The sequence below is a fragment of the Brachypodium distachyon genome, chromosome 1, assembly GCF_000005505.3.
Source record: "Brachypodium distachyon strain Bd21 chromosome 1, Brachypodium_distachyon_v3.0, whole genome shotgun sequence".
NCBI classification, from domain to species: domain Eukaryota; kingdom Viridiplantae; phylum Streptophyta; class Magnoliopsida; order Poales; family Poaceae; genus Brachypodium; species Brachypodium distachyon.
The window spans coordinates 22,338,917-22,365,138 of NC_016131.3; the positions used below are offsets into that span (position 1 = coordinate 22,338,917).

Genomic DNA, 26,222 nt, shown 5'->3' on the forward strand with positions numbered 1-26,222 from the left:
AGTTAAGTACAATGCTGGAACGAGGACAATCGCATCGCTCCTGCTGGAAACTAGCCTATAACGAGTCAATGAAAACTGAAAGGGTTATAATGTGTGTTTGGATGGCCGAACCAACCAAGCAATTTCAACTTTTCTTATTTCGATTTTTTTTTTACCCTTGCTTGGATCAACATTTTGGTATGACTACGCTACTAGCAAAGCTAGTTCACTCTTTGCTCAACATTGGCCAAAACATGGGCAACCAAATCCTTGGACTCACCAAAATATTGGCAAGATTGGCTTGGACTCAGGCCTGTTTGCTTTCTGCCCAGATCCACCGCGCCAACCGTTGGCTCGCCAATTTGTGGGCGAGCGATTCTGCCGCACAGATTTCGCCCGTGCGTGGGCACAAAAAGCTACTGACACAGGCAGATTCTCGGGAAAGCAATGTGGGCTCGCCAAATCACTGGCGTTTAAGCAAACGCTCGCCCGCGAAGCGGGCGTCTGCCGCAAAGCAAACAGGCTCTCAAATCATACACACCCTTGATAAACATTTGGACTGGCTGGCTCCCGTGCAGAAACATGAAACCCCACGAATCATAGACAAACTTCCACCTCCACAAATCAAATCACGCAAGCGCAACAAAACCAAAAGAAACTGGGCAATCGCCAACTTACTAAAATATACTTTTCTTTAGAACCATAGTGTTTACAGCACCAAGGAGCTCATCTGCCTTTTGTGCTACTAAATAAATGCGGTAAGAGTCATCTCCTTGTAACATCTCGTACCAAAAACTAGCGTTTTCTCAACAGAGACTCGCTTCAAGAAGCACCACAATCGATGCAAGGACATTTCCTCAACTCTGGTGCCAAAATGTCTAAGGACGCATCGGCATTTCCGCAAGCAGGGACATGGATAAATACTTCATTGAAACTATGCCATTGGTTGTCGCCTCCTGAAATACAAGTTTGTATATACCAGATAAGTCCTAATTCAGTTAAAAAATACTCAGTATCAGTCATAATTCAGTTAAAAAAAGATCAGTCATAAATTCAGTTTAAAAAAAGATCAGTCATAGTTGAACAGTGGCATGCAATTCTAAGATGGTGGTGTTGACAATACAAGATAACTGAGTGGAGCAGATCTGTTTTTTGCTGAACTTTATGCAAGAAGTTCCGGACTTTCCTCTTGAACCAAAGTAGAAGTATAAACTATTATGGTTCTATTTATTTCCACATAGGTTTCACCAGAAAATACTACTCCCTACATCCCATAATTCTTGTCAAAATATTACATGAATCTGGACGCTTTTTTAGGAATAGATACATCCATTTTTGGGCAAATTTGAGACAAGAATTATGGAACGGAGGGAGTATTTAGTTACTTGGAGGTTGCTGAAAGCTTGTCCAAAGAATGCACACATTTAAATAGTGTGCATCTTAGAAAATATAATATAATTACTAGCTAAAATGGCAAGATAATCATGACTGGCTTTGAACAATCTACAACATATATTACCTTTTTGGTCGGATGCGGTCCTCTTCAAAATCCATTATTCCTCCCGATTCAGAGAGAAAGTCGTCGTGCCCCCGTAAGTCAATGTCTGCCTGCTTACATTGTTCAACTTCTGCCATCAAGTAAGAAACATGGTCCGGCAATTCCACTATTTAATACAATTAGTTGCTACTATATGAACATTCAAGAGCCAATAATTAAAATCAAAAGGAAAACAATCGGGTGATAGAACACAACAGAATGCAAGGTAACCTAGAACGGATCATAACAGTTATGGAAAATGTATTATCCTAGCAACAAGAAAACATAAAGATTTTATCCTTTTAATTCAATGATTAACTCAAACTACAAATGGTAGTTACTTTCAATTTAATCCAACTGACCTTGATTGACTTTTTGGCTTCTTCCACTCTATCTTCAAATTCTTTCTGGTGCTTCTTGTTCACTTCACTCGTTGCATCAGCCCACTTGATTTTCTCCTGAATTTGGTGCAATAGACCATCTGATGTTCCCAACCTGTAAACATAATAAACATTTGCGTTAAATCGGTAACAATATACTTCTACCAACCTCCCATGAGTTACAGTCACCTCAAAATGTGCAATGAAGATGGAAGTAGCAAACTAGTCAGGAAGATATTAAATGACTAGCAAAATATCGAGCAAAGAGAGCACAAAGCATGTCCGTATCATAATTGCGCCGGTGAAAGGCAAAAGGAGACTACTGATTTAGCAAGAAGCATTTGCATATGACTAAGTCTGCAAGCTATGTAAAAACAAGAATGAACCTGCATCCAGTGACAAAGCCAGAAAGCAAACAAATCAATTGCTACTTTGACTTTTAGTTTTTCCATTAAAGAGCTGATTGCAGCAAACAAATTGTGCATATATACAATTTCACGCAACAGATAACTGCTAGAAGCAATCTCCTATATAACTAATCAGGGAATGAAGAAACATATCAGAGAATAATCACACAGATACACAAGTTACCCTACTACAGTATCAGAACTAAATAGGTAATTACAATCTGTACAATAAAGGTTATTACAAGAAGATTCAAATTCCCCAGGACAGACAAACTTTGAGGAAAAGAATCTTAAATAAATACGCACCAGTCGGACAAGGTTTCTATCATGTTGTTTAGCTGACCAGGTGTAAGGTCTCTTCCAGCGGCAAATTGTACCTGACATTCATGAAATAAAATAAAAATGATCACTTGAGAGATGAAGAATAAATTCATCATGATTGTAGCATATGTAGACTCTGTATGTCTTACTTCAAAGCACCGCCGCAGCTGATCCAATTTGCCCCTGACAATACCCTAAGAAAACAAGAAAAATATCACAAAATGTCTGCTAAAAATACAACTAGGTTTTTGCGATATACAAACTTGTTAAGGATCCTAAAGAGTAGAGACTAATGAACAGCACCACAAATAGAAGAATTATTACAAGCCAAATCTGTCAAATGCACAGAACAGAAAGGTGAGGTAAATAACAACTTCAATAAGACACTTCTCTCCAATGAAGTTAAGGGATGGGAATATGCAGACATTGAAGTGACTAATATAAAATAAAACACAAGAACTTACCGAGTACATGCACTCGTTTATGAGGAAATCTTCAAGTTCTCTTACATTAGAAACATCCAACTCTTGCATGAGTTTATCATATGGTAGCACCTTAAGAAGGCAATGATAAAGAGAAAAGGAGAGTATATTAAGGATTGTGTATAGAGAACATAACACAAACCGGAAGGTAATGAATTACTACCGATATACACTTAATCAAGCTAAAATAGGAAAAGAACAATATGGGCCCACACATCTTGTAAAACTTGATTAAGCAAACATAATAAAAGGAAAAAAGTTCCTTCAGCAACTGGCTACCAATTATCAAAGAAAAACACCAGAAGGTTTCTTCAGTCTTTGGTTGTCAAACCTTCCAGGCTAGCTCCCCAACACAGAGGATTACACAAACTATTTACAATTAGAACTAAGAAACACTGAGATGCAAGAAACCTAAAGAACAAGCATGCACCGTAACGTGCTTACATGATGACTACAAACAAGTTTATCGAGCTTCATTGTGTGCACCGAAAGAGTAGCTCAACAAAAATTGATGTGCATATCAGATAAGATTAGCCAGAAATAGTACCTTGGTTGACTCAGCCAAAGTTAGCACACTGAGTTGCTTCAGCTTCCGTACCTGATCAGGTAGCAATGCAGGTAGGGTGCAAGAATTACCTACGTTTACATTAAAAAAAAGTAGTTATGATTCAAACAATAAATTTCCATACCTTGCAATTATCATCAATACCAGAAAACAATGGGTAAAAATCTAAAAGCTGCGAGGCATGCTAATGGTAAATTGGTAGTAAGGTGAAAAGGAGCTGATGCCCACAAATGTTTTGGCTATCAAAAAAATTGATCACACACTGGCAACAACCACAGCTCAGGCTCTGTTTTTAAGCTTGGATATGTATCAGTGTATACTTCACTATGTGTTCTCCAAGGAGATTTTGAAAATTATCTACAGAGGCACCACACGCAGATATTTACCATTTTATATTAATTCAGATGAGCATCAAAGCAAAAAGATCCTTAGTTTGGAAGCAAATTGTCCGGTTTGTGGTCTTTAGGGCACAGGATTCAGGACAAAAGGTTAAAATCTTAGTGGGCTGCACAAACACGTGCCAGATCAGACAATGCACCACAACACACAGATACATCAAACTGGCATACACAAACGATGCATAGCACGATCCAAAGGGCAATGTGTGAACGAAAAGCAAAAAAGGTGCAATCTTACTCTTATAGTCCTTGAGAGTGCCATAGGCAAAGAGGCGGAGCAGGTCCAGCGAAGAGGCGTACTGCGTGCCCGTTAGCTGCACCGACGAACGAAGAACAGCGACACCACGACACATTAGATCGAATCAAACAACCGTGGCAGGGAACTGGAAACCCTAACCCCTAACTACGAGGCGGCACTCGCACGGAGAGCACCGGTAAGGAGCTGCAGGTTACCTTTGAGAGGGCGGGGAGGGTGAGGAGCTCGGAGAAGGCGAAGAGCGCCGGGTGGGAGGTGGCCTCGAGCACGAGCGCCGCCAGCTGCGGGGCCGACGAGAGCGCCGCCGCCTGCGCCGAGAACTGCTCGATCAGCTCCGCCTGCCGCCGCTCCGCGTCCATCGCCATCGCAGTCGCAGCCGGCGAAGGTAGGGGGGCTAGTAGGGTTAGGGTTCCGGGGATCTCTCTCTCCTCTCCGCCTCCAGCTGCGGTTTCGCTTCCGCTTCCCCTTGCTGGCGTTCTCGTGTGGCTTTTGGCTTTCAGGGGGTTTTGGTTGGATTTTTGTGTCGTTTTTATTTTCCTTTTTTTGTAAACTAATTTTATTTTCCTTTTGAGACATCGTTTCGTGGTTGATTCAGACTCGGTGGTGTTCGGCCAGGTTGCCGCGTACTCGTGCCGATGGCGCACGCCACGTGGTTGGGTCGTTTGCGTTACGGTGGTCCATTCATTTCTCGTTTTCGTCAAAGAAAAAATAAAAAAACGAACTGCGTAACAGTGATCAAAAGAAAGAGCATCGATACTTAATTCATTTTGCAGACTTTTTCACGGCGACCTATCAGCGAATCCTCCTGCCTCGGTGCATCCGTGTATCCGAGATTTGAAACCAGTCGATCGTAATCGTGAGAGCCTGCTGTCTTATGGGAACTTTTGCAGTAAAGCGTCTGCCTCCGCTCATCCTATTTTGTAAAGTACCCCAATTAGTTTCTGTCACAAGCACCAATACATCGTCTTCTGGAGTCGTCTTCTACCCCACGCTGGTTCTCCCGATGCCGACGAGTTCAGGTGTTCAGCAAGCGTGCCAGACTCATCCCCCTAGTTGCTCGGCATGATCCACCATGCGTTGTTCAAGTCTCGGCCAGCCTCCTTGACGGATCTTGATGCCCAGGGCGCCGGCGGCTGCAACGATTGCACAATCAGACGGAGATTCCGATGGCCAGACCCAGACGTATACGCCTGAGTCGCCTGACGGCCTAAAAGGTCCCATAAAGTTCTTTCAGGATCAATTTCATTTCCGATGCACTGTCATGCGTTGTCCTGTTTCTTCAATTTCCAATAGGAACAAGGCAATAAGAATTTCTATCTAAAATTTCCATTCACAACAACAAGCGTTCATTTTTGTCTGAAAATCGATATTCCCCATCCATCTACACTCACATCACAAGCAACAATTGCGGACAATAAGCTCACAAGCCACATCTAGGAAGTCAATCTGCAAGTACTAGATACATCAAATAGGAACAAGAAAAATTCAGCTATCTGGTTGCTCTGCCGGGGTCCCAGCGGGGCTGTACAACCTGCCCACGCAAAGAATGCTGGCGTCATTACTCACTAGGGGAAGGTGCACTAGACGAGGGCGTGGTGCAAGCTGGAACTGACAGATCTGTTGCGGCCGCCGGCGAACTTGGCGTCAGGCCCCGGCAAGAAGGCGGACGGGGTATGGCCACGCGGAGGTTGGCAAGACCTGAACAACGCAGCAGATCGTGCCCGCGACCGCAACGGTGAGCTTGGATAGATTTTATCTGGGTTTGGTCTCGTCGCCGTCGGGAGAACTAGTGGGGGGAGAAAATGATGTATTGATGCGTGTAGCATGGGGGATTAACTGGGACATGATTTAACCTGAGGAAGGGGTACTTTGCAAGATAGAAATGCTGGAGGCGGGCGCTTTGCTGCAAAAGTTTCCATAAGACAGCAGGCTCCCACGATTACGATCGACTGGTTCCAAATCGTCGGATACACGGATGCACGGAGGTAGGAGGATTCACTGGATACGTCGCCCTTTTCCACGGTCTATTAGGTGTTACACTTTGTGCCACTTGGTGTTTCAAAAAAAGAAAAAGAAAGATTTGTCACTTGGAACACGATGATCCCTCTCATCTCTCATCTCACCATGCATTTTCTCGAGTCGTCCTTATTTTTGAAATATCAGAAAGACTGACTCTCTTTCCTGGTGTGTTTCCCCCCATTTCTTCAATGCTCTCTATCACCGTTTCTTGTCTTCTCTTCCTCTGACAAGGTGTGTGCGCATGACCGCCAGAGATCGTCGGTAATTAGTTGCGATTAGTGTACAAAAAGCCCGGTCATGCTGACATCGTCAGCGAGTGGAGCTTGCATACTCGCATGTGACCGAGGGAAGCATCATCTTGAGTAAGGCTGGAAATTTAACTTTAAACTTACAAGTTATAATTAAACCCTAACCTTCTAATCACTGAGCACCCTGATTTTACCAATCCTGGTTAATTATAACCTAGGACCTATTTGGAATGTTGGGAAAAATGATTATCCCAACCGGGATCACCATCCATTTTTATTACTCTCGCTGACATCTTTGCCCCATTTGTCAGATCCATCTGCTCTCTCCACCTACTACAGAACCTCTCTGCTAACTCCGAGCATATGGTGTGCAGCGTGCTTTTCTTCCCATATCTCATCCATGCTCACCGTCGCAAGAAATTGGTTGCATTAAATGACCATGGCCAACCCCGTTTCCATGCATTGCTGCTCCATAGCTTTCTGACACCCCCGAGAACCCAACCCCATGCCCAATTTTTCTTCAGGATAGGCACAAAGCCTGCGTTGAGGAAGAAGGCAGTGAGGAGGAGCTCCGCGTCCTAGCACCTAGTGTTGATGAATCTGTGACGGAAGACACAGGCGGGAGGGAAGAGATGAACATGGTTTGGCGGATGTTGAGGAAGATGAATATGGCATGTGGGACCATGTTGTCGGTGAGTGTAATCAGAAAATGATATGCAATACCGGTCGATATCAGTGTTTCCTGGTGTGCCAAACAAGTCAAAGGTTCAAATTGATTTGGATCAGTAAGGTCAGGGTGCTGATTTCAAGCATTAAGAGGTTGAGGTTGAACTCAGACCAACACTACGAACTCAGGGTTTAAAATGGACTTTATTCTTTTTTTCTAATAAGTTTAACAAGCTAGCTTGTGAGTTAAACGAGTCCGGCGGAGTTTACTTTTGAACGCACTACGCTAGGGGCGACAGGCTGCGGTATGGGAGAAAAATCGGGTGGAAAGGATGGATCCGGAAAGAGGATGAGAAAGAGAGAAATGAGATAAACGAAATTCCGAGAAGACACCACGAATGTTTTCTAAATCTCAAAACGGCGCCGCCTATAAAGCAAAGTTGGCACGTGACTCACGTAGATTGTCCGTTAATTAAATTGAATGTAGTTTTGTAACGTTTAGCGTGGTGTGCTGTGCGTGTATTCTGCGTCGCATTGCTGAATGAAAAAAAAAATACGACGTCCTGTATAAAAGAACTCAAGGGGATTCAAAATATAATAAAAGGGCAGAAATCCCAACCCCCGTTTCGCGTTAAGCCAGACGTCGCGATCGTGCTGAGGCGTCAAGCTCCGTGGCAATGCCACCGAGGACCGGAGCTAGTGGCGCTGCCGTTCCGTGCGTCGTCGGGTTTTCCTTTCCAAACCCGACACGTTTGATGCTGCTCTTCCCTCTCCACTTACAGAAACCTTTGCCGTAGCGTGCCCGTGAATCCGTCATATCTGCTCCCTCTCTCGTATCAATCGTCTGGTTTTCTGGTCGCTGCACGCATGGATGCAGGGCTGCTGTGCGTCGGATGGTAGAGCGAAGCCCTGCGCGGAAAAATGCTCTTCCCGTGATTGCGAGGGAGCATTGTACGAGAGGACTTCCCAATGTCCGTTGGTCCCGTGGCCGCTACCGAACGAATACTCCAAGTTTGGATTTATTTATGGGTTTGGATAGATAGCGATATCATACCGTATTGTTCATTCTTTCGCAGTACTATAAAGAAAGCACCATTTTCTCTGGGAAAAGAAGAAGAAGAAGGAAAGAGACGCCTTTATTGGCTATGCATATATTTTTGAGACCGTCTTTGTTGCCACTTGATCCGCAGGTAATGCTCGTCAAGGTCTACAAAATTGACCAATTGTGCACTGTTTTCCCCACAAAGAAAAAACAGAAAACAAATTTATACACTTCTAGCAAACGCCAGTACCACTAATTAAGTCTAGCAATCGTTTAATTTGTAGTCGTACTAAATGAGTACTCTGTGTAATACGTTCTCCGTTGTTCCGTCTTCCTTTTCTTCCTCCCCGGGTGTCGACCGGCCGAACCCCACAGCAGCTAGTCGACGGATCCCGAAGAAGGCCGGAAGACGTCACCGTCGCCATTCTCACCGCCCTCGCTTTTATTATTCAAACCCCCCTTCCTCTCTCTCCCTACTCGTCCTCCTCACTCCACCTACCTACCGTTCGGCATTCGCCTCCTCTCTCCCCCACCGGCCACCGGCGCAGCCTCCCCCGCTCCACTCGCCGGCGACCACCGCGCCGCTATCCCTGCCCCTGGCTCCCGGCGCTGACGGCATGGCGTCCCCGACCGCCGCCGCCTCCCCGAGCCGCGCCCTCGCCGCCAACACCACCGCGCCCTCGCCGGCCTCCCCGCCGCGCCGCCTCGCGTCGGCGCCGCCCGGCGTGGACGCGTCCGCGGTCTCGTCCCCGGCATCCGCCTACTCCGGAGACCTCTCCGCGTGCGATCCCTCGGTGGGTGGCGCTTGCTTCGGAATTGGACTTGTCGGAATTTTACTGCTTCCTCTCCGGGGGGCCTCTTTTGCTCGCTTTTCTTTTTCTGCCTTCTAATGCGGTGGGGCTGATCGTGCAGAGCCCGTTGCTCGCGAGCAGGAGCGAGGAGTACAGGCTAATGTTCCGGCTCCCTCCCGACGAGGTAATTCGCGCTGGCGGTCGCTTCTGATCCTCTGTTCGATTTAACTCTTCACTTCGGATTGTGATGGTCCAGCTGGGGTTGAGGGGATTTGATTCTATATGAAACTTTTGACTATTCGTGCGTCCTAGTTTTCCCACACATAAGACCGCATCATGGCTATTCGTCATTTAATTTTGTCTCTGCCTAGGTATTTAGGGCAACATTTTGTCGTTCCAAATTTGTCTACATGTAGAATGCGCAGTGGTGATTCAATTGTGGATGAATCTGATGTAGCTCCCCGTAATTGTGGCTGACTTGCTGTAGCTGGTGGATTTCCTTTGATTCAATAGCCATTTTATGCAAGGGATTCAATACCCAGTTTGTGATTTCGTAAGCTCTTTTGTGACTCGAGGTTGATGATTGATTGAGTAGCAGTTAAGGTTAAACAAATTGTCAATCTGGCATGACCTATCATTATAACATGCTAAGTTCATCTGTTTATAAAAAAATAATTGTCAATCTGGCTTGTCCTATCTCAATAACTTGGCAAGTTCATATTTTGGTCTGAAAGTAATTTAGCGACCTACTGGATTGTGATGGGTTGGCCCGGAGGTGAAATTTTGGATTATTTATTTGAATTGAATAGAGCACAGAAGCACAATATATATTTTCAATGCTTCGGATGTTACCTGTACATGTTCACAAGGGACCTTCTATCTTTTTTTCCATAAATTTAATGTTTTGAATGATAATTGGTTCTTTTTTGCAGGTTCTTGTGCAAGATTTTAATTGCGCACTCCAAGAAAATATTCTTCTTCAGGTAGTTCGTTTTCACTTCATTCTGTGTTTTTCTTATTACTTCCCATGTACTACTATCCAAAATTAACTCCCATGAACATAAGCTGCCTGTATTTTGGTGTAAATTTGTGGCCAGACAGGGTTTATTTCTGTTTGCATTTTCTTGTATCAATATAAGGCATGTAAGACCACCAAAACTCAATTCAAGTTTGTGTGGTTCATAGTATATAAATATACATGCGTGAACATACATAGTGGACCTAGTAAATCAATAATTTTTTTATATTGTGAGTGAATTTTCTTCCTCTTGATAATATGGCTATGGCAGTCCTTGCATTCAATGTGATAATTTCCGGTGAACTTGTTTCAAATCAAATAATTACTAGGCACCTCAAAGTTGTGAAAAGGCACCTATGTTTTTGCAATTAAAGGTGCTGATGCCAATTTCCACCTTTGCTGTCTTGTATCTGTTTGTTTGTTTCTTGATTTGTAACAACCATTAGGCAATGTTGTATTGTTGTGTAACTAGTGCTTTGGTTAGCGCTCCGTCACTCCGTGCCACAGGATCCCCTAGGCTTTAATTGCTAACCACAGATGGTAGAACTGAATTGTATGTTTAGTTGTTCCATTTTACTGGGAGGAGATATCTGGTTTCAGCCCTGCTTACAATTTTCTGATTCTGATAAGTATGTATTATTTGGCAGGGCCATATGTATTTATTTCTACACCATATATGCTTCTACTCCAACATTTTTGGATACGAGACAAAGGTAATAAATGATCTGAAGGCAATCCCATCGTGTGTACTGTTTTAGGTTGCTTAATTGCACTACTAGCAGTAGATAACCAATCAATTTATCTACTTTATGAATGTTGTCAAAGCTTAAAGGATTTTGACAAATGCCATCGTTTGAAGTTGCTTTGTACTCCCTCCGTTCCATAATTCTTGTTGAAATATTACATGTATCTAGACACTTTTTAGGAATAGATACATCCATTTTTGGGCAAATTTGAGACAATAATTATGAAACGAAGGGACTATCATTTTAGACATTTTCTTGCACTAAGTTCATATCATTAAACATCATCCTCAAAGCATTTGCTTGTGAAATGCGTTGGGTGCCATGCTGTCTATAATATATATTAGTCTTTGACTGTGCCTTGAAATTAAACATTGCTGTGTGCGATCAGGAGCAGGTTTTGCACTCTGTTCTGCAAATTCTACTTTATCTTCTCCAGTATATTGTGTAATAAGTTCAACAATGAATAATTGGCATCTTGGAATTAATATATTTTAAAGCTGAGTTAGTGGTAGTTTCATTTTGTTCTTTCCACCTCTGTATTCATTATAAATCAAATTTTCTCGCTTGCTGCAAGGAAACCATTTCTTAACAGCTGAATCAGAGAGCTGAAATTGAACTAGAAACTTAAGGGAGGTTCTCCATTTAAGTTACTGTATAATCACACATCAACTGATTTACATACTGATGAAGTAGCTTTTTTTGCGAGTACTCAAATTGGTTTTGTTAGTTGGTGTTTAATGGTTATATGCCTGTACTGTTGCTCATTAATTATCCTATAGTTGCATGTAATTATTTTGTTTGCCAATACATCTATTTGCTCATACCAATTTTAGAACTTATTGGTCACAGTGCTGTGATATTGTTTTCTATCCAGAAAACTATACCTTTGCAGGATGTGACTGATATTCGCAAAGCAAAAACAGCTGCTATTTTTCCTAATGCCGTAGAAATTGTTGCTGGCACAAAGAGGGTGAGGAATCTATCACTGCTTCAAGTTGACAATATCTAGTGTATATTAGATTCAATATGTCATGTACTCAAGTTGGATTACTTGCAGCATTTTTTTGGATCTTTCTTGGCACGTGATGAAGCATATCGTATTATAGTAGATGCTTGGGAACATCATGTCAGTGATACTAGATTGCTCCTTGAACGTCAGGTTAGCAAACTTGTTGATATCAAGTATTTTTGCGCCAACTAGTTATAAAAGAAGTTAATGTCTAACAGGCTGTCTACACTTGCTCTTTTATGCACCATAGGATGCAAAGTCAGCAAGCAGCAGTGATGAAAATGGTTATGTTTTGTTGGAAGAAGGAAAAGAATCTAAACAAGATGATGATTCATCGCCATTGGACAGGTTTTTTGCAGACTGAACAAAAATAACTTGCTCGCTTTAGCAGTTAGCACCATGAAATGGAATTTTCTCCTTTATGACTATTTATGAATGTTCATTTTGACTATACTTGAATGCAGGCCTGCCAATCATACAGCTGCAGTGGGTGGTAGTACTGATTATGTTGATTCAGACATCAATATTTCTAAAAGGTTTTCAAAAGTGCCAGAGGATCGAACTGAAGAGACTGTTGCTTCACTTGACCCATTTAGCTCGGAGCCATTTGATGACGATGCTCCTAATGGTTTGTTTGAATTACTCTCCTCTTTGTCTTTTTTTGTATCATCAACTCTGTTGCTAGTCTATTGTTACTTAACTATTTTGCTTGGACATCATCTATTTTCCCCAGTACCTGAGTCCTATACTTTGATCACGGAGTCTAAGTTTCAGGTTTGTGTTTAACTTCTACTGCTATAAGTATTAACGGAACTTCACCCTACTAACACTCTAATAACAGGTGCCTGTGGAAGTTCTCTTTGATGTCTTATTCTCTGATGGTGCCTTTGGGTTTTTGGATGATCTCCATAAAAAGTGTGGTGACAAAGGTTAATACCCAATTATGCCCCCTTTTCAACAATCTCCTTTCATTCAGTAATATATTCTACTGAAACCAAGATGCCTGTAGAATTCCGTTGTTCCAAATGGCGTTTGGATGAGCAAGGACTTGCAAGGGATGTCTCATTTTTGCACCCAATTAAAATTTATCTTGGTATGTCTAGAAATTTCTGCATATTGGTTATAATAATTGGCATTTCATATGTCATCATGTGCCATTAATGGATTTACATTGATGTATCATCTATTTTCATTCTTCTAAATTGCGTTTAGGTGCAAAATTTGGCACTTGTCAGGAGGTTCAGAAACTTCGTCTGTACAAAAACAGGTTAGCTTAAATTTAATACAGTTCTGCAGGTTGCCATAAAATGTAGTTCTCTGAAATGTGAAGTCAAAATTTAGATGTGATATTAGCTAATATTTCATTTTATGATGAGTGTCTGTTGGTTTGCATGGAGTTCCTGTTAGTGATTATTTGGAATTGAATGATAGCTTAGTTAGTCATTCTTTCATGGCGGCCTATTGCAATATCATGCCCAAACCTGATAATGGATTTATTTGTGCCAACTTTTGTGTCGGTATGTACCCATTGTCATTTGCATGTGAAGATAGTTACGCTATCTATCACTTACTATTCTTTCTTGTTGAGTTTAGCATACTCTTGTTTCTTCTAATATATTTCTTCCTGGACTAGAGTGGTGTTGTGAGCTCTCTTGTAGAGCAGATTTATTTTGCTTCTTTTGCCTTTCTTCTTTTGCCTTCGTCTTTTCCTTTCTCTCTTGTTTTGGCTGGCAGCTTTGTGTAGAGTGTGGTTGCGGGTTTTCTTCGCTTGTTTCTGTGTTTTGCACCTTCTTGACGTTCTCCTTCTAATACAAAATGAATATGAAAAGTATATTTCTTCCTGGAATCTGTCCACTCTGCTACCATGACAGTTCAAGCTGATTCTTAGTTCCCTGATGGTTCATACCAATTCACATAGCACCGAGTTTGATTTGCCTAGTGGTTTTCTTTGATTATGTCTATCTGCTTAACCCTCCATTTTTGTGGTACACTTAACTCCCTGATGTTCATTCCTATACAATTCATTAACGCTCGACAATTCATTAACGCCCGACTAATAGCATAGATGGTGGTATTGCCAAGTGGTCTTCCATATCATCCGGTTTGCTACTTCAAACCACACATGAATGCTGTTGATTGTGGCATCATCAAGCCTCCACATCTTTTCCCCTCCAAATATCTTTCTCTCCCTCCTGGCTTCCTCTGTCCGCCCGAGTTGGAGAAGAAAGGGAGAAACAGATAAGGAAGAGGGAGCAAGAAGATATGTAGAAGATGGTGTTAACACCCTTGCATGATGCAACCGTGGCAAAACCCTTCTCATAACATGCCTGAAGGGAGTAAGGTGACCCGATATTTGGATATCAGGGGCTTAAGTTTACCCCTAAAAAGGGACATTGGGGTTAAGCAGACAAAATGATACTTTAGGGCAGTAATGTGGACCTTTTCTTTCAGTGGTCTTCTATGACAAATTGCTTTTATGTTTTTTTTTTGTTAAAGATCAATTTATGCTAAGACTTGCTGATGTTTCTGTTTTTTTTGTTTACTTGTCCACAGGCATATTGTGATTCGGACATCTCAGGAAATCGGTGATGCACCATATGGGGACCATTTCATTGTTGAGGTAAGGACACCAGTTACAATGTTGGTTCATGTAGCCTGAAATTGGTTTGCACAATAAACTAGTAGTTGTCATTATACTGGATATAGCATGACGAATATAATTCACATAGCTGTTTATAAACTTAAAGTGAAATGAATTAATTCACATGATCGCTCTTCTTCGTGGAATATGGCATCTGTGGTCTTAGTTTGACAGACATGACTAATGCTGAAACATCTATTTTGTTTCCATCAACTTTTATAAGAAGTTGCTCGCCCCAGGTCTGACATGTGGGGCACCCACATATGCGCCTAGGGGCATACAAGGGCTTTAGAAATGTGGTCTGTTGTGGATGCTACCAGTCTCTACATACTTACCTAGATGTGTCATTTTAGGAAAGCTGAAATGATGTGGTTAGCTATATAAGTATTATGTTGATTTTGTTCCGGGTACTGCATGGAATTATTGTTGCCTTATTTTCTCACAGGGCATCTGGGATGTTGAACAAGATAGCCTAGATGGAAACAGTTGCTACCTCAGGGTATATATTAATGTCGCGTTCTCGAAGAAGACCATATTTAGAGGTAAGATACATCCATTGTGTCCTGAATGCTCCAGTGCTTTCAAACATTTAAGTCAATATGCTACTGGCCAGTTTGGTGTTACTTTTGCTGCGAAAGGGTACATCAATGCTGAGTTACGCCAACTACCAGCTGATTGTTTGGCTCTAGCTTCAGCTTATGTGTTGATAAGCTCCAGACCACATAAACCCTTGAGTTTTATTTGTAAAAGCTGTGTGTTTTAAGAAATAGAGATGTACCTTTGGTCCCCTTTCCTTCTGGTATAGTTTTTCTTCCCGAAAAATATGTAGGACGACTTTCCTGGTAGTTTAGTCCACCAGAGTTACAAAATATACTGAGAAGTACTTCTCAGTTTCATGAAATCATTAACCTGATGCAATAAATGGCACAATTTTAAAAGGTAAAGCACAGTGATAAGAACCCACCCTTGGTGCAAGAAGCAGGAGTGGAGGACAATGCCAATTCAGTACACTCCATTAGCTTCCATGTGCCTTCCCCCATGATAATAAATTTTTGGGTATTTAACAGTTGTTCGCTATCAGGGAGATGTTGAAACTTCTCTTCTGTTTCTAGAATTTGAATACAGTTTGATACTCATTATGGAATGTTGTTGATCCTTTCTTCTGACCATTTCCGACATACGGCTATTTTTCAGTTCAATAAATAAATTGAGGCAGCGCACCCTTTTGGCAGTATTCTAAAAGCCGTTTCCCTAACCTGCCTAGCCGTCACCTAGCCAGCTAATAGGCGATTAGGCAATGCTGGTCTGTGTGACTAGTGTCTGCACCACAAGGATCACTGACCTTTGGTCTAATGTTGACATGACTTCCTTGATGTGTCCAGAGTTAGTGGGTAATCATGTTTACAGTGGCAGTTAAAACCAGTGCGTTTTTTTGAGTGGGATCAATGTTTTTCTTTAGAACATGCAAGAGTTCTGCACATGTTTCCATTAGGCAGGACAGCAAGATAATGTACAGGAGTCCAGGCCAGGAAGGGCTTTTTCATCAACAACAATTGAAAAGGCCAACTAAACCTCAGGCAACAACACACGCACACACTAGGCTATATTTCAGGGTGGATCAAATGTATTTCCTAACTGCATTTTGTTTCCTAATATGGGATTATGTCTAGGCTATAATTTTTGTATGTGTTGTGCGATTAGTTTATTCTAACTGAGTGGATCAAAAAAAAAATGGAACTATGATTCATACCCACTATTCAGACCTCGCAACCAGACTGAAAAAATTGAAGTAGTTCTTAATAAAAAATAAAAGAAATTTTCTTCCTTCCAATTTTGTTTGCCCAAAAGACAACTTTATTTTCTCTCTATTTTGTCGAGTCATTACACGGATTCCATAAATGATTATCAAGTGGTTCTTATAAGATATCATTTATTCATGAGAACTGAAGACATTGCTGCTGCTTTTATTTTTATCTCTACATTGCAGGGAAAATAGAGCAATCAACAAAGGATGAATGTCGTGAAGTTTTTAGTCTCTGGATCAAGCTTGTATGTGTCTTCCATCCCAGTACTATATTACTATGAATGCTGTTTACATTTCAATTATAAATAATCCTTCCCATTGCGTGCTTCCAGGGTCATGATTATTTGAAGCAGGATAATAGCTCTCGGTTGAAAGGTATGTACATTGAATTTGCAGCGTACCACTTGTCAATGCTTTAGCCATGGTTTTGACTTGCTTGATCCAACTTATGTCCTCATCCGCAATAAATATTTCTAAGCCTGAAATAATTAGATGACATCATTTCTGCAGACGCAGAAGCGTCCACCGCAACTAATGCCGATGTTCAATCAGGGGCTACTCTGATTAGTGAAAATCCTTCGGAAAATACAGTCGCATATATGGCTTCTGCACCATATGAATCTGGTTTGAGTACCCTCGTTCCTCCTATTCATCATCATCAACAGAGCATAGGAAAAGGCTCTTTAGCATCCGCTTCACAAGAATTGTGGGGTTCACTAGTCTCATATATGAGATCCGGTCAATCTGGTCCAGTGTTAGCAGTGATGCTTGTGGCCATCATTATCTTAATGCAGGCAAGTATTCTGGCCGTCTGGTTTATCATGCGGAGTAGTTCTTTTGCCTGATAACTATTTTTTTCCAGTCTTGACACCATATCTCTACCTCAGGTAATAGTCATTGTGCTACTCACTAGATCCCCCAAGGTCCTGATGGTTAGTCATGAGGCCTCTGGAAGCAGCTTTGGTTCTTATAGCAAGGAGAGCTTAGAGTGGCTGCAGAAGCGAGTGAGCTTACTAGGTGAGGAGATGCAGATGGCGGAGGCGCACATGGAGAAGATGCGGCATGAGTTTGCCTGGCTCAAGTCTCACCTTGAAAGACTGGAGAAGCTGAGGAGCCGCTCATGACTGGCAAATTCAACTAGCCTCCGGACTGGGTGATTATGGACGTGTCACGTGGTTACATGCAACCAAGAGGTGTGATGTTTCTGTTCTGTGTTGTAGATCGTATAGCTACGAGAGTATAAAGATGAGGATTGTAGAAACACTGCCGTAAGGCGGAATCCTGGTATAGCATTGATGCGGTGTATATATCTGGACTGCGCCCCACTGTGCCTGAGCCCAGGTGGTGTATATTTATTAGACGTTACAGCAGGATGGCGGTGGTGTTACAAGGAACACCCGTTGGCAGAAAATATTCAATTTTCTCATTTTCTGACGTCCAAATGCACCGATATGAGACTTCTGAAAGCGTCACTACACCTGCAATAGCCGGTGAATAACATAAAACTCGTTTTGGGAGATCGGTTTCCTTAGGGCTTCGATTTTTTTAAATGAAATCATATTTAAAACTTCTAAAAATTTCTGAATTTTTGTATTATGCATGTTACCAATGAATAGTACAACAGTACAACTACTAACCTATAAAATTCAATTTTTTTTTCATTTGTAGGCAACCTGAAAAATACAAATATATGCACCTAAATAAAGAATACTACTCCCCAGTTCCAAAATGTAGTGTAGAGTGCATAATTTTTGTTGGTTGTCAAACTTTCTAAATTTGATCAAACTTATAGCAAAAAATATCAACATATAAAGTGTCAAACGAAGATTGTATGAAAATATATTTCACAGGGAATTCAATTATTTTCATTTGGCATTATAGATTTTGATATTCTTTGTTACAAGGTTTGTCAAATGTTAGAAAATTTGGCCGTCGACAAAAGTTTTGGCTAATATCATAGGTTGTAAAAAACGTATGAGACGCTCACCTCAAACAGTAGGAACATAAGATCGTTGAGTGCACCATAGTTGGGGACACCCATTGCAAAGCAAGATACGGAACCACTGCTCCGTCAACGAATTGGCAAGGAAAAAAAATGTCAAAAAAAGACTGACTCCATGAAATAGGTCGCGACGTCTACACCAGGACGAGGACGGAACCAGAAAACCAATCTTCTAGACAACGCCATCTCCACCGTCAAGATGTCACCACGAAGAGTACACAAACCTAACCAAAGAAATATTAAAACTAGATACTAAACGTTTATCTGTGGTTCATATCGCCTCTCAACTTCAAATCGAGCATCGGAGACGAGACAAAATCGCCAAAATTGAAGTTTTCTTCAAAGGTGGCACTTAAATCCTAGTAGGTAGGAAAAATCTCCACTGGACAGCTGCTAGCCTGCTAAGGTTAAAGAGTTCATCAAAACAACGATATGTTATCTGATTGTGAAGATCTCACGGAGAGAAATCCAGGAGTGAAAGCTTCTCGCAATTTTTAAATTAGGTTCAAAACTTATCTCAGTCTGAATTTTTGATACAGGAAAAAGGGGGGAAATGAAAACTTGGCCTGGGAGGCTCCCCTAGATGGGCCGCACCACATATTATCTTAGAAAAAAGGAGCTAAGAACGTATTCCTCTAGTAGGCCTTATACAACCATGGCCCAAAATTCACATATTTGAAGCCCATTTCTGGGCAGACCTAAAACCCCGCAGACCGCAGTACCCTGCCCAAGTCCCCTGCTCCCTCTCCTCGCCTTCCCACAGCAACCGCCGGGCTCTGCCGCATCGCCGCCGGCGCCGGCACGGGCCGCCGATAGGATGGTGGGGCTCTCGGAGGGGGAGAAGCACTTCATCCGCGGAGGCATCGCGCAGGACCTCCGCGCCGACGGCCGCACCAAGCTGCAGTTCCGGCCCGTCACCGTCGAGACCGGGGTCATCCCCCAGGTACACGGATCTCCTCCTGATGATACCTTTGGTCTAAATCTTACACTTCAGATTGCTTCTCTCTGTCTGTCCCTGAGAATGGAAAAATCTTACTTGGGATTGGTGTGGTGGTGGTGGTTGTAGGCGAACGGCTCGGCGCGCGTCAGACTCGGTGCCACCGAAGTCATTGCTAGCGTCAAGGTACGAATCAGCCCTTAGAGCTAAGTGCATTGTCTGTGACATGCTACGCCAATTGTTTAAGTCTTGCATTCCCCTTTTCTGTTTTAGAAAAATAAAATAAAGACAAGATTGTTTTGTGTCCTTCCGAATTGAGCTTATCAATTAATTGGCTCTCGTTGAGCATCATGGATCTATGTAGCCAAGTTGACAATACTTCTAATATTGTTCCATTCATCCAATGTGAATCGCATTGATGATTTGTGTGTGTGGAGAGCATTAAGATGATAAGAAAAACCTTGTCATGTTCTGCTTTACTTATTACTCTCTTCTAGTTTTATTACACTGAATATTCATCTGCAGGCTGAGTTGGGGAAACCAACTGTTCTTCATCCTGACAAAGGAAAAGTTTCCATTTATGTTGATTGTAGCCCAACCGCTGCACCTATTTTTGAGGTTAGTAATGTGTTGTACTTGGATTAAACTCAAAGCATCCTTTCATCTGTTACATTAAATGCAAATACCCAATATATGTCTGCAGTATGGAGTTTATCCCATGTAGTTCTTTTGCATAATAGACATGAGTCTACCAATGGATAATTGATACTAATGTTGTGATGAAAAACAAACATAAAATTATTTGTTTGCTATGAAGATTGAAGAGTCATGAGGACAATAGTGATGATCTTATGAAACATATCTGAAATAGTGTTTTTGCAAATAGTGATATAAAGCTATTCGATATTTTATTCTCAGTAGCCTTTTCTTGTACTCTTGAAGATAGGACTCCTTGTAATGATTCACTATACGCTAGTTGACAGAAACATGCTCTTTATCTTGTATTTTTTCTTTGGACTATGAATCTCACATATCCTGTATTCTGGATATGGTGTTGGAGTTCAAAACATTGTGTGGAATGCATTTTGTAGGGAGGGTTATAGTTACTTAAACTTGACAGAACAGTCGGTAGTTCTTATAGTCCTCTTTCCCGCACTGTTGTCAACCCACTGTTTTATTCTGATGGAGATACGAGACATGTGAATTATTTAATTCGCTCTCCATCTTGACTCGTAAAAAGTCGAATGTGCCATAGTTTCAGTAAAGTACTAAGCTGGCCCTCGTCGCAGTTTAACTTAGTACTACCTTTTAAGCTGCTTCTAACAAATTGAAATCAACTCTAGATTCATATTATTTTCCATAGCTTGAGAATCATGTTTAGAAATAGCAGTAAACCTGTGCAGTGGACTCAACTCATCACCCAGATTTTCGCTGTGTGCATTCTTGGATGTGGCCTTCAGGGCAAATTGACTATTTAAAGTAGAAACTTATATCTAGAATTTCCTTGAACTCATGATAATTGTAACTATGTAAGAATAGTACCCCCAAGTGTAAAATGTGCTCCTGCTATGCACCATATAACAAAAGCTTGCAGTTATTGCCTGTTCACAACATACATGCAATTATTAAACTCCTTCAATTTGTATTGTTCGTTTTCTTTCCGATCACTTCTTTTTTCTATGTGCTTTTCTTCACGTGATTGACTGATTTGCATTATATTTGAAATTTAGGGCAGAGGTTCTGAAGATTTGTCTGCTGAGCTCTCTGTTGCGCTGCAAAGATGTTTACTGGGTGGTAAAAGTGGGGCAGGTGACATATAATTTTATTGTTCACAGTTACCCGTGTCACTTTTTAACAGCAGCGTTCGATCTGCCAGAGTTGAGTCTGCTCTTGGATTCACCGCGTTAACTCTTAAGAGAAGATTATATTTAGGGTTTTACAATTTGACCAGATTTAGCTCGGTTTCTGTTGTTGTCTTCTTGTTTCTTGTCTTTAAGTAATCGGTAACGAAAAGTGGATTCTCATTATGTTGTTGGCTGGCTTGCTTTTATATTCTTCTGGAAGGCTGGAAATAGATGACCATGGTTACTCTTGTTCTCAGTCATTGTTACAATCTCATTGACCCCAATGCAAGAACCATATTTCAGGGGCTGCAATTGATTTATCGTCCCTAATTGTTCTCGAGGGAAAAGCCTGTTGGGATTTGTACATTGATGGACTTGTGGTCAGTTCTGATGGTAATTTGCTTGATGCACTAGCTGCTGCAATAAAGGTAATTGGTGGTTGCTTCTAATCACTTGCAGTCTCAAGTTATATTTTTTGTTGCATGTTTTGCTGAAGCCAGGAATTTCATGTCAGCACATTTATTGGTTATTAAGTGTCATCAGTTATGTTGTGATCCAACTTGCAATTTCTGAGAACGACAAAAAAAGTATGAAAGTATCCAATGCAATGAGTTTTGTTATACTTCCTCAGTCATTTTAAAATAAAAACAAAACGGTGTACTTTCTTCATTTTTCTGCCAGCACACTGAGCTTATCAATACCAGATGAGTTGTGTACAAAGGAATAACTGGCTAACTTGTTTTGTGTCATTCGTTCGCATACGAGAAGAAATACAAACCTATGAAAGATAAATCGTACTTACAGGAGGCCAGCTAGTATATTTCTCTTCTGTTTCAAGAACCAATCAAGTGGACAATTTCAAGGGCTACTTGAATCCCTTGGTAGATTTTCAATGGTGCTATTTGAAACAATGTGGTTTCTGAACATAGAACGTGAAGCATGATCGGAATCAGTAAATCAGGCATAAATTGGAGTTACTTTGTAAAGCTTTGATGAATCAAGATTTTGTTGCCTGTTGGCAGCCAAATTCAAGCAGTTTACTGTGAGAACAACTGGTTTTTGGTAATTTGCTGGTGGTTTCTCGTACCCTCGGTTGTAGCTGTACTATCAAGTATCAACTATTCGTATAATGCTTGGTGATAGTGGGCCCCTTTCTGCTGCACATAACATTAGTTGACACCATGAAGACAAAATAATTTGTACATTTGTGGGGGTACTAATACTTTGTATACTTTATTACAGGTTGCTTTGAGTGATACAGGTATACCAAAAGTTAATGTTTCTCTTAATGCTGAAACGGATGGAGAACCTGAGGTTGATGTCAGTGATGAAGAATTTTTGCAATTTGACACTTCTAGTGTGCCTGTTATAGTTACATTGACAAAGGTATATCTTTTCCTTTTGAGTAACTTTGGTCCTTTTGTTGTCGGTAAGGAATGTGTTATATTGTTTGTGTGATTGTTGAATTGTTTAGATATACCGCACCATAATAAGTTCATAACAACCAAAACATGATAGGATTAGAACGGTCTTTCGAATGTAGGTCTATTTTTGGATACACATTAATCAATCTTCCCACTTCTGACATTCCACTGACAAGCATGTTTCAAACTGTCATGTAAGACAAATGTTTATAAACTGATGGTGTGCTAAACTTGGATTGAATTGAATAAGTTCCCTCGTTTTATTGGGGTTACGACTTATGTTTCTTATGCAGCTATGCTTCTAAGTGCATTTCTGTGTATATTTATCGCCTTTTCTGCTTTGTGACCTACTTGTCCTTAAGCCAGGTAGGTAAGCACTACATTGTTGATGCCACTTCTGAGGAGGAATCCCAGATGAGCTCTGCGGTTTCGGTTTCAGTCAACAGGCGTGGCCAGATATGCGGGCTGACCAAGAGGGGAGGTGCAGGGTTGGATCCAACCGTCATTTTCGACATGATATCTGTGGCGAAGCATGTAAGCCAGCGGTTTATATCTCTCTTGGACTCGGAGATTGCAGCTGCTGAAGCGGTAATGGACGAGTGAAGAAAAAGAAGCAGAGAAGATGTCCTGATCACTACTGACTGCCTGCCTCTGCTTACCCTTGCAAATTGCCTCGCTATAATGTCGAACAGAATGCCCTTGCACGAAAGTTTCTTGGAGTTCTTTAAAAAATATCTATAACATCAAACTGCCAAAACTGCATCCTTTATCCCGGGCAAAAGATTTACTTGATTCATCTACTTGTGACGAAGAAAAAGAAAGTTATAGTCTTTGTGCTATGTAGTTGGTATGGTCTGCTCGTGATGATTGTCTACATGGTAAATCTCATGTTAAAATTTCACAGGCATGTAGATGGGTACATGATTTTGTAGCAGAACTTATTGTCAGCTCGAAGCAATGTTTCAGGGGTATCAAGGGGTCGTCCAAGACCAGTTGGCAACGATCACGAGAAGACTTCTACAAGGTGAATGTGGATGTGGCCTATATTGATGCGAATACGATGGAAGCAAAATCAGGAGTGTTAACTGAGATCATGATGAAAGAATTTTGGCGGCAAGCAGTACACGACATGATCTCATTGCTGATGCTTTAACAGCTGAGGCCTATGCTTATAGAGATGGAGCAAAATGTTGTATCTTCTCTGTTACTCTTGGTTGACTCTAAACAAACTGCTGCCTGCTTTTTCATAGATTTAAATGTTAAGAAATTTGCTGATCATGTTGTGATCTTTTGGTTATGCTGTGTTGGAACCAACAGAGAAACATTACTAGCAGTACACCAACAATCAGTAAAAGAAAAGACCTGACAACCATAGGCTAGATAACTTATATAAGAAAAATGAGACTGAAATTAGTCCTCAATTTCTACTAATCTGTAACTTAGTGTACCACCCTGGAACTTTAAAGAATTAAGTTGGACATAGTTTAGAGGAGAGTTGACCAAACATAGATTTTTTTTATCCATAAGCCATATGAAAAAAATAATCTGAAATCATGGTTCGATTCATCGACTCAGGTCGATCGAAGATGACTTTATGTTTCTCAAATTCGGCTTCCAAACTAACAATTTGGAATGTCTCTCGCCGTCAGCCTTTTGATAAAAATTGATTAATAATTCATCACGGAACAATGTCCTTTTTTTAACGAAACGGAGACAACGATCCGTTTATTTCTGAAGAGGGCAGCGAATCGAAAGACAGCCTTTTTTTACCAGGGATTTTACATGCCGCGAGGAGATCAGCCTTCACGTCAAACAACAGAACATCATCTGGAGCATCTCGATCGTCCGATGGAGGCACAGAGGACAGATCATCCGGATGATCAAACATGACTTGTGCTTCAATTATTAGTGGTGGTGTGCTGTTGTGATTGAACGCCCAACATTTTATTTTTGTTTTTTGTTTTTTGCGGGCTGCTGTTAGAATAGTGGGCTCTATATGACATGTTTTTTTAATTCATTTTGGCTGTATGACTTGAAACTTGCACCTTGAATGCTTGCGACCTGTATTTTGAATGATGCTTAATAATATGATGTGTATAGACGGATGAAGAGGGGGGGTTGCCCTCCTTTTTGAGAAAAAAGAATAATAACTTTTATTGATGAAAACGTCAACCCGATTCAAGTAATTAAGAGTTAGGATTTACGTAAGCACAAAGTGCAAACAAAAGTCAGAGAAAAAGGCGGGACTACGGAGGGAAAGAAACGTATGTTGAGCAACGTTTGGGACGGCGCACGGCGTGGTGCCACAATTGTCTATCCATCAAAAGTAGGCGACGCCGCGGAGACCAGCCATCTGCCACAGCCTGATCCCATGGAAAATAAGCTGAGCAACGGCCCAGGCTATCTTGCAATGGATCTTGAAATGCGTTTGTTTCTTTCCGCCCAGATGAACCGCCAGCTAGGTCACCATGATGAGGCCATGAGCCTCTCCTTGTCCAAGCTGCATGCATTGTTGGGATTGTTCACCACGCCAAAAAAGAAAAGTCTGAGGCGTGACAACTTGCAGGCTGCCGATGGATCACTGGCGTAATGCCGCTGGCGGCGAGCGATGACGTGAGGTCGGTATAATTCGCTTAACCTGCAGGCGTAGAGAGCTAGCGTTTGTAATTAATTGTAAAGCATATGGTTTCACGATTCGAATAACGGCTCAAAAGCGTTGCGATTTAGGAGGCCCCGAGAGGCAGCCCCAGTATGGCACAGATCCAGATCGTTCCCACCGTGAGACGGAAACACGCGCGCGCTTCAGTTCAGTTAGCTCGACGGCCGGCGCCAGATGATGGGCAGTAATAAAATCTTCCGGCCGTGACGGCGCAAGCAATCGAAGCGAGACACAGACGCAACAAGATTTCGATGCACGTGATGGGGCGCCGGTGCTATCCCAAATTTCCCAATTTGGGAGGCCAGGCCAAGAGTGAAATGAGATCACATGGTGTGCAATCACTGACATGGCCAAATTTTCTCCCAGACAAATAAATAAAAGACATGACCGAATTTCCCATCTATGACATGGAACAGAAATGACGGAGTGTCGTCGTTGCAACTGAAGCCAAATGCAGTATATTGTGCTTGAGTGATAGTGCAAGCAAGAGCTAGCGTTTCTTGTCTTCCATCAATGCATTTTACGGTTTACGATGAGTTGCTTCCATCGGTCGGTTGTTTATACGCGTAGTACCTCTCCCATGGATGTAATGCATCGTCCATCAGGCCAGAAGTTCAGGATCGGACTGGAAAGAGTCGTGGGCTCTTCTTGCCTTGGCCGTTTTTTGTAGCTTCACGCTGTGGCTAGCTACCTTCATTTTATCCGTGTGAACTGTGAAAGATACCCACATGCCCATCACGTACGCTGTAACCTGACGGCTGCCAGTTATTGATCTTATTGATTGGTCGGTCGGAATTTTCTAGCGTAAACGTGAGGACAATGCTGACGGCTGCCCATGCGCAAATGTTTCACCGCCAATACGCACTAGTAGAAATCGATAAAAATTTCTCAAAAAAAAGTCGATAAAATAAAAATATTATACGCGTGTAAACCAGGTCATGATGAAAACTCGGTAAAACTACTCTCTCCGTCCCAAAATAAGTACATGGATTTGTATAGATTCTTATACAAATCCACATCACTTATTTTAGTACGGAGGGAGTACAT

At 41.6% G+C, this 26,222-nt stretch overlaps 3 protein-coding genes across 7 annotated transcripts; 2 read left to right on the forward strand and 1 right to left on the reverse strand.

Annotated features, from left to right (window-relative positions):
- Window positions 1-624: 624 nt before the first annotated feature.
- On the reverse strand, window positions 625-4,835 carry LOC100844852 (COP9 signalosome complex subunit 7). 3 transcript variants are annotated; one of them, XM_010239901.3, is made up of 9 exons: window positions 4,523-4,835; window positions 4,308-4,383; window positions 3,654-3,742; window positions 3,089-3,178; window positions 2,774-2,818; window positions 2,610-2,680; window positions 1,879-2,011; window positions 1,499-1,604; window positions 625-935 (listed from the first exon to the last, which is right to left on the reverse strand). In XM_010239901.3, the coding sequence occupies exons 1-8, from the start codon at window positions 4,688-4,690 to the stop codon at window positions 1,533-1,535; spliced, it is 744 nt and encodes a 247-aa protein (XP_010238203.1). In that variant the 5' UTR covers window positions 4,691-4,835; the 3' UTR covers window positions 625-935; window positions 1,499-1,532. The 3 variants fall into 3 exon arrangements, with proteins under 3 accessions (XP_010238203.1, XP_010238198.1, XP_003563097.1); XM_010239896.3 differs by having other exon boundaries at window positions 1,499-1,607; XM_003563049.4 differs by having other exon boundaries at window positions 1,499-1,587; window positions 4,523-4,834.
- Window positions 4,836-8,681: 3,846 nt separating this feature from the next.
- Window positions 8,682-17,743, forward strand: LOC100825873 (protein VASCULAR ASSOCIATED DEATH 1, chloroplastic). Its single transcript, XM_010239908.3, has 18 exons — window positions 8,682-9,094; window positions 9,213-9,275; window positions 10,024-10,074; window positions 10,757-10,822; window positions 11,730-11,825; window positions 11,913-12,014; window positions 12,115-12,212; window positions 12,329-12,492; window positions 12,598-12,638; window positions 12,706-12,793; window positions 12,874-12,957; window positions 13,077-13,131; window positions 14,418-14,484; window positions 14,951-15,047; window positions 16,493-16,554; window positions 16,642-16,684; window positions 16,820-17,103; window positions 17,197-17,743. Exons 1-18 carry the CDS (start codon window positions 8,918-8,920, stop codon window positions 17,431-17,433), a joined length of 1,875 nt encoding a protein of 624 aa, XP_010238210.1. The 5' UTR covers window positions 8,682-8,917; the 3' UTR covers window positions 17,434-17,743.
- A 1,272-nt stretch (window positions 17,744-19,015) lies between these two features.
- Window positions 19,016-23,794, forward strand: LOC100845366 (exosome complex component RRP42). 3 transcript variants are annotated; one of them, XR_732590.3, is made up of 8 exons: window positions 19,020-19,254; window positions 19,378-19,434; window positions 19,774-19,866; window positions 20,979-21,057; window positions 21,396-21,520; window positions 22,335-22,478; window positions 22,883-23,394; window positions 23,483-23,794. XR_732590.3 is itself a non-coding variant. In XM_014898985.2 (7 exons), the coding sequence occupies exons 1-7, from the start codon at window positions 19,129-19,131 to the stop codon at window positions 23,564-23,566; spliced, it is 708 nt and encodes a 235-aa protein (XP_014754471.1). In that variant the 5' UTR covers window positions 19,016-19,128; the 3' UTR covers window positions 23,567-23,794. The 3 variants fall into 3 exon arrangements, 2 of the variants coding, with proteins under 2 accessions (XP_014754471.1, XP_003563099.1); XM_014898985.2 differs by lacking the exon at window positions 22,883-23,394 and having other exon boundaries at window positions 19,016-19,254; XM_003563051.4 differs by having other exon boundaries at window positions 22,883-23,794.
- Window positions 23,795-26,222: the final 2,428 nt, after the last annotated feature.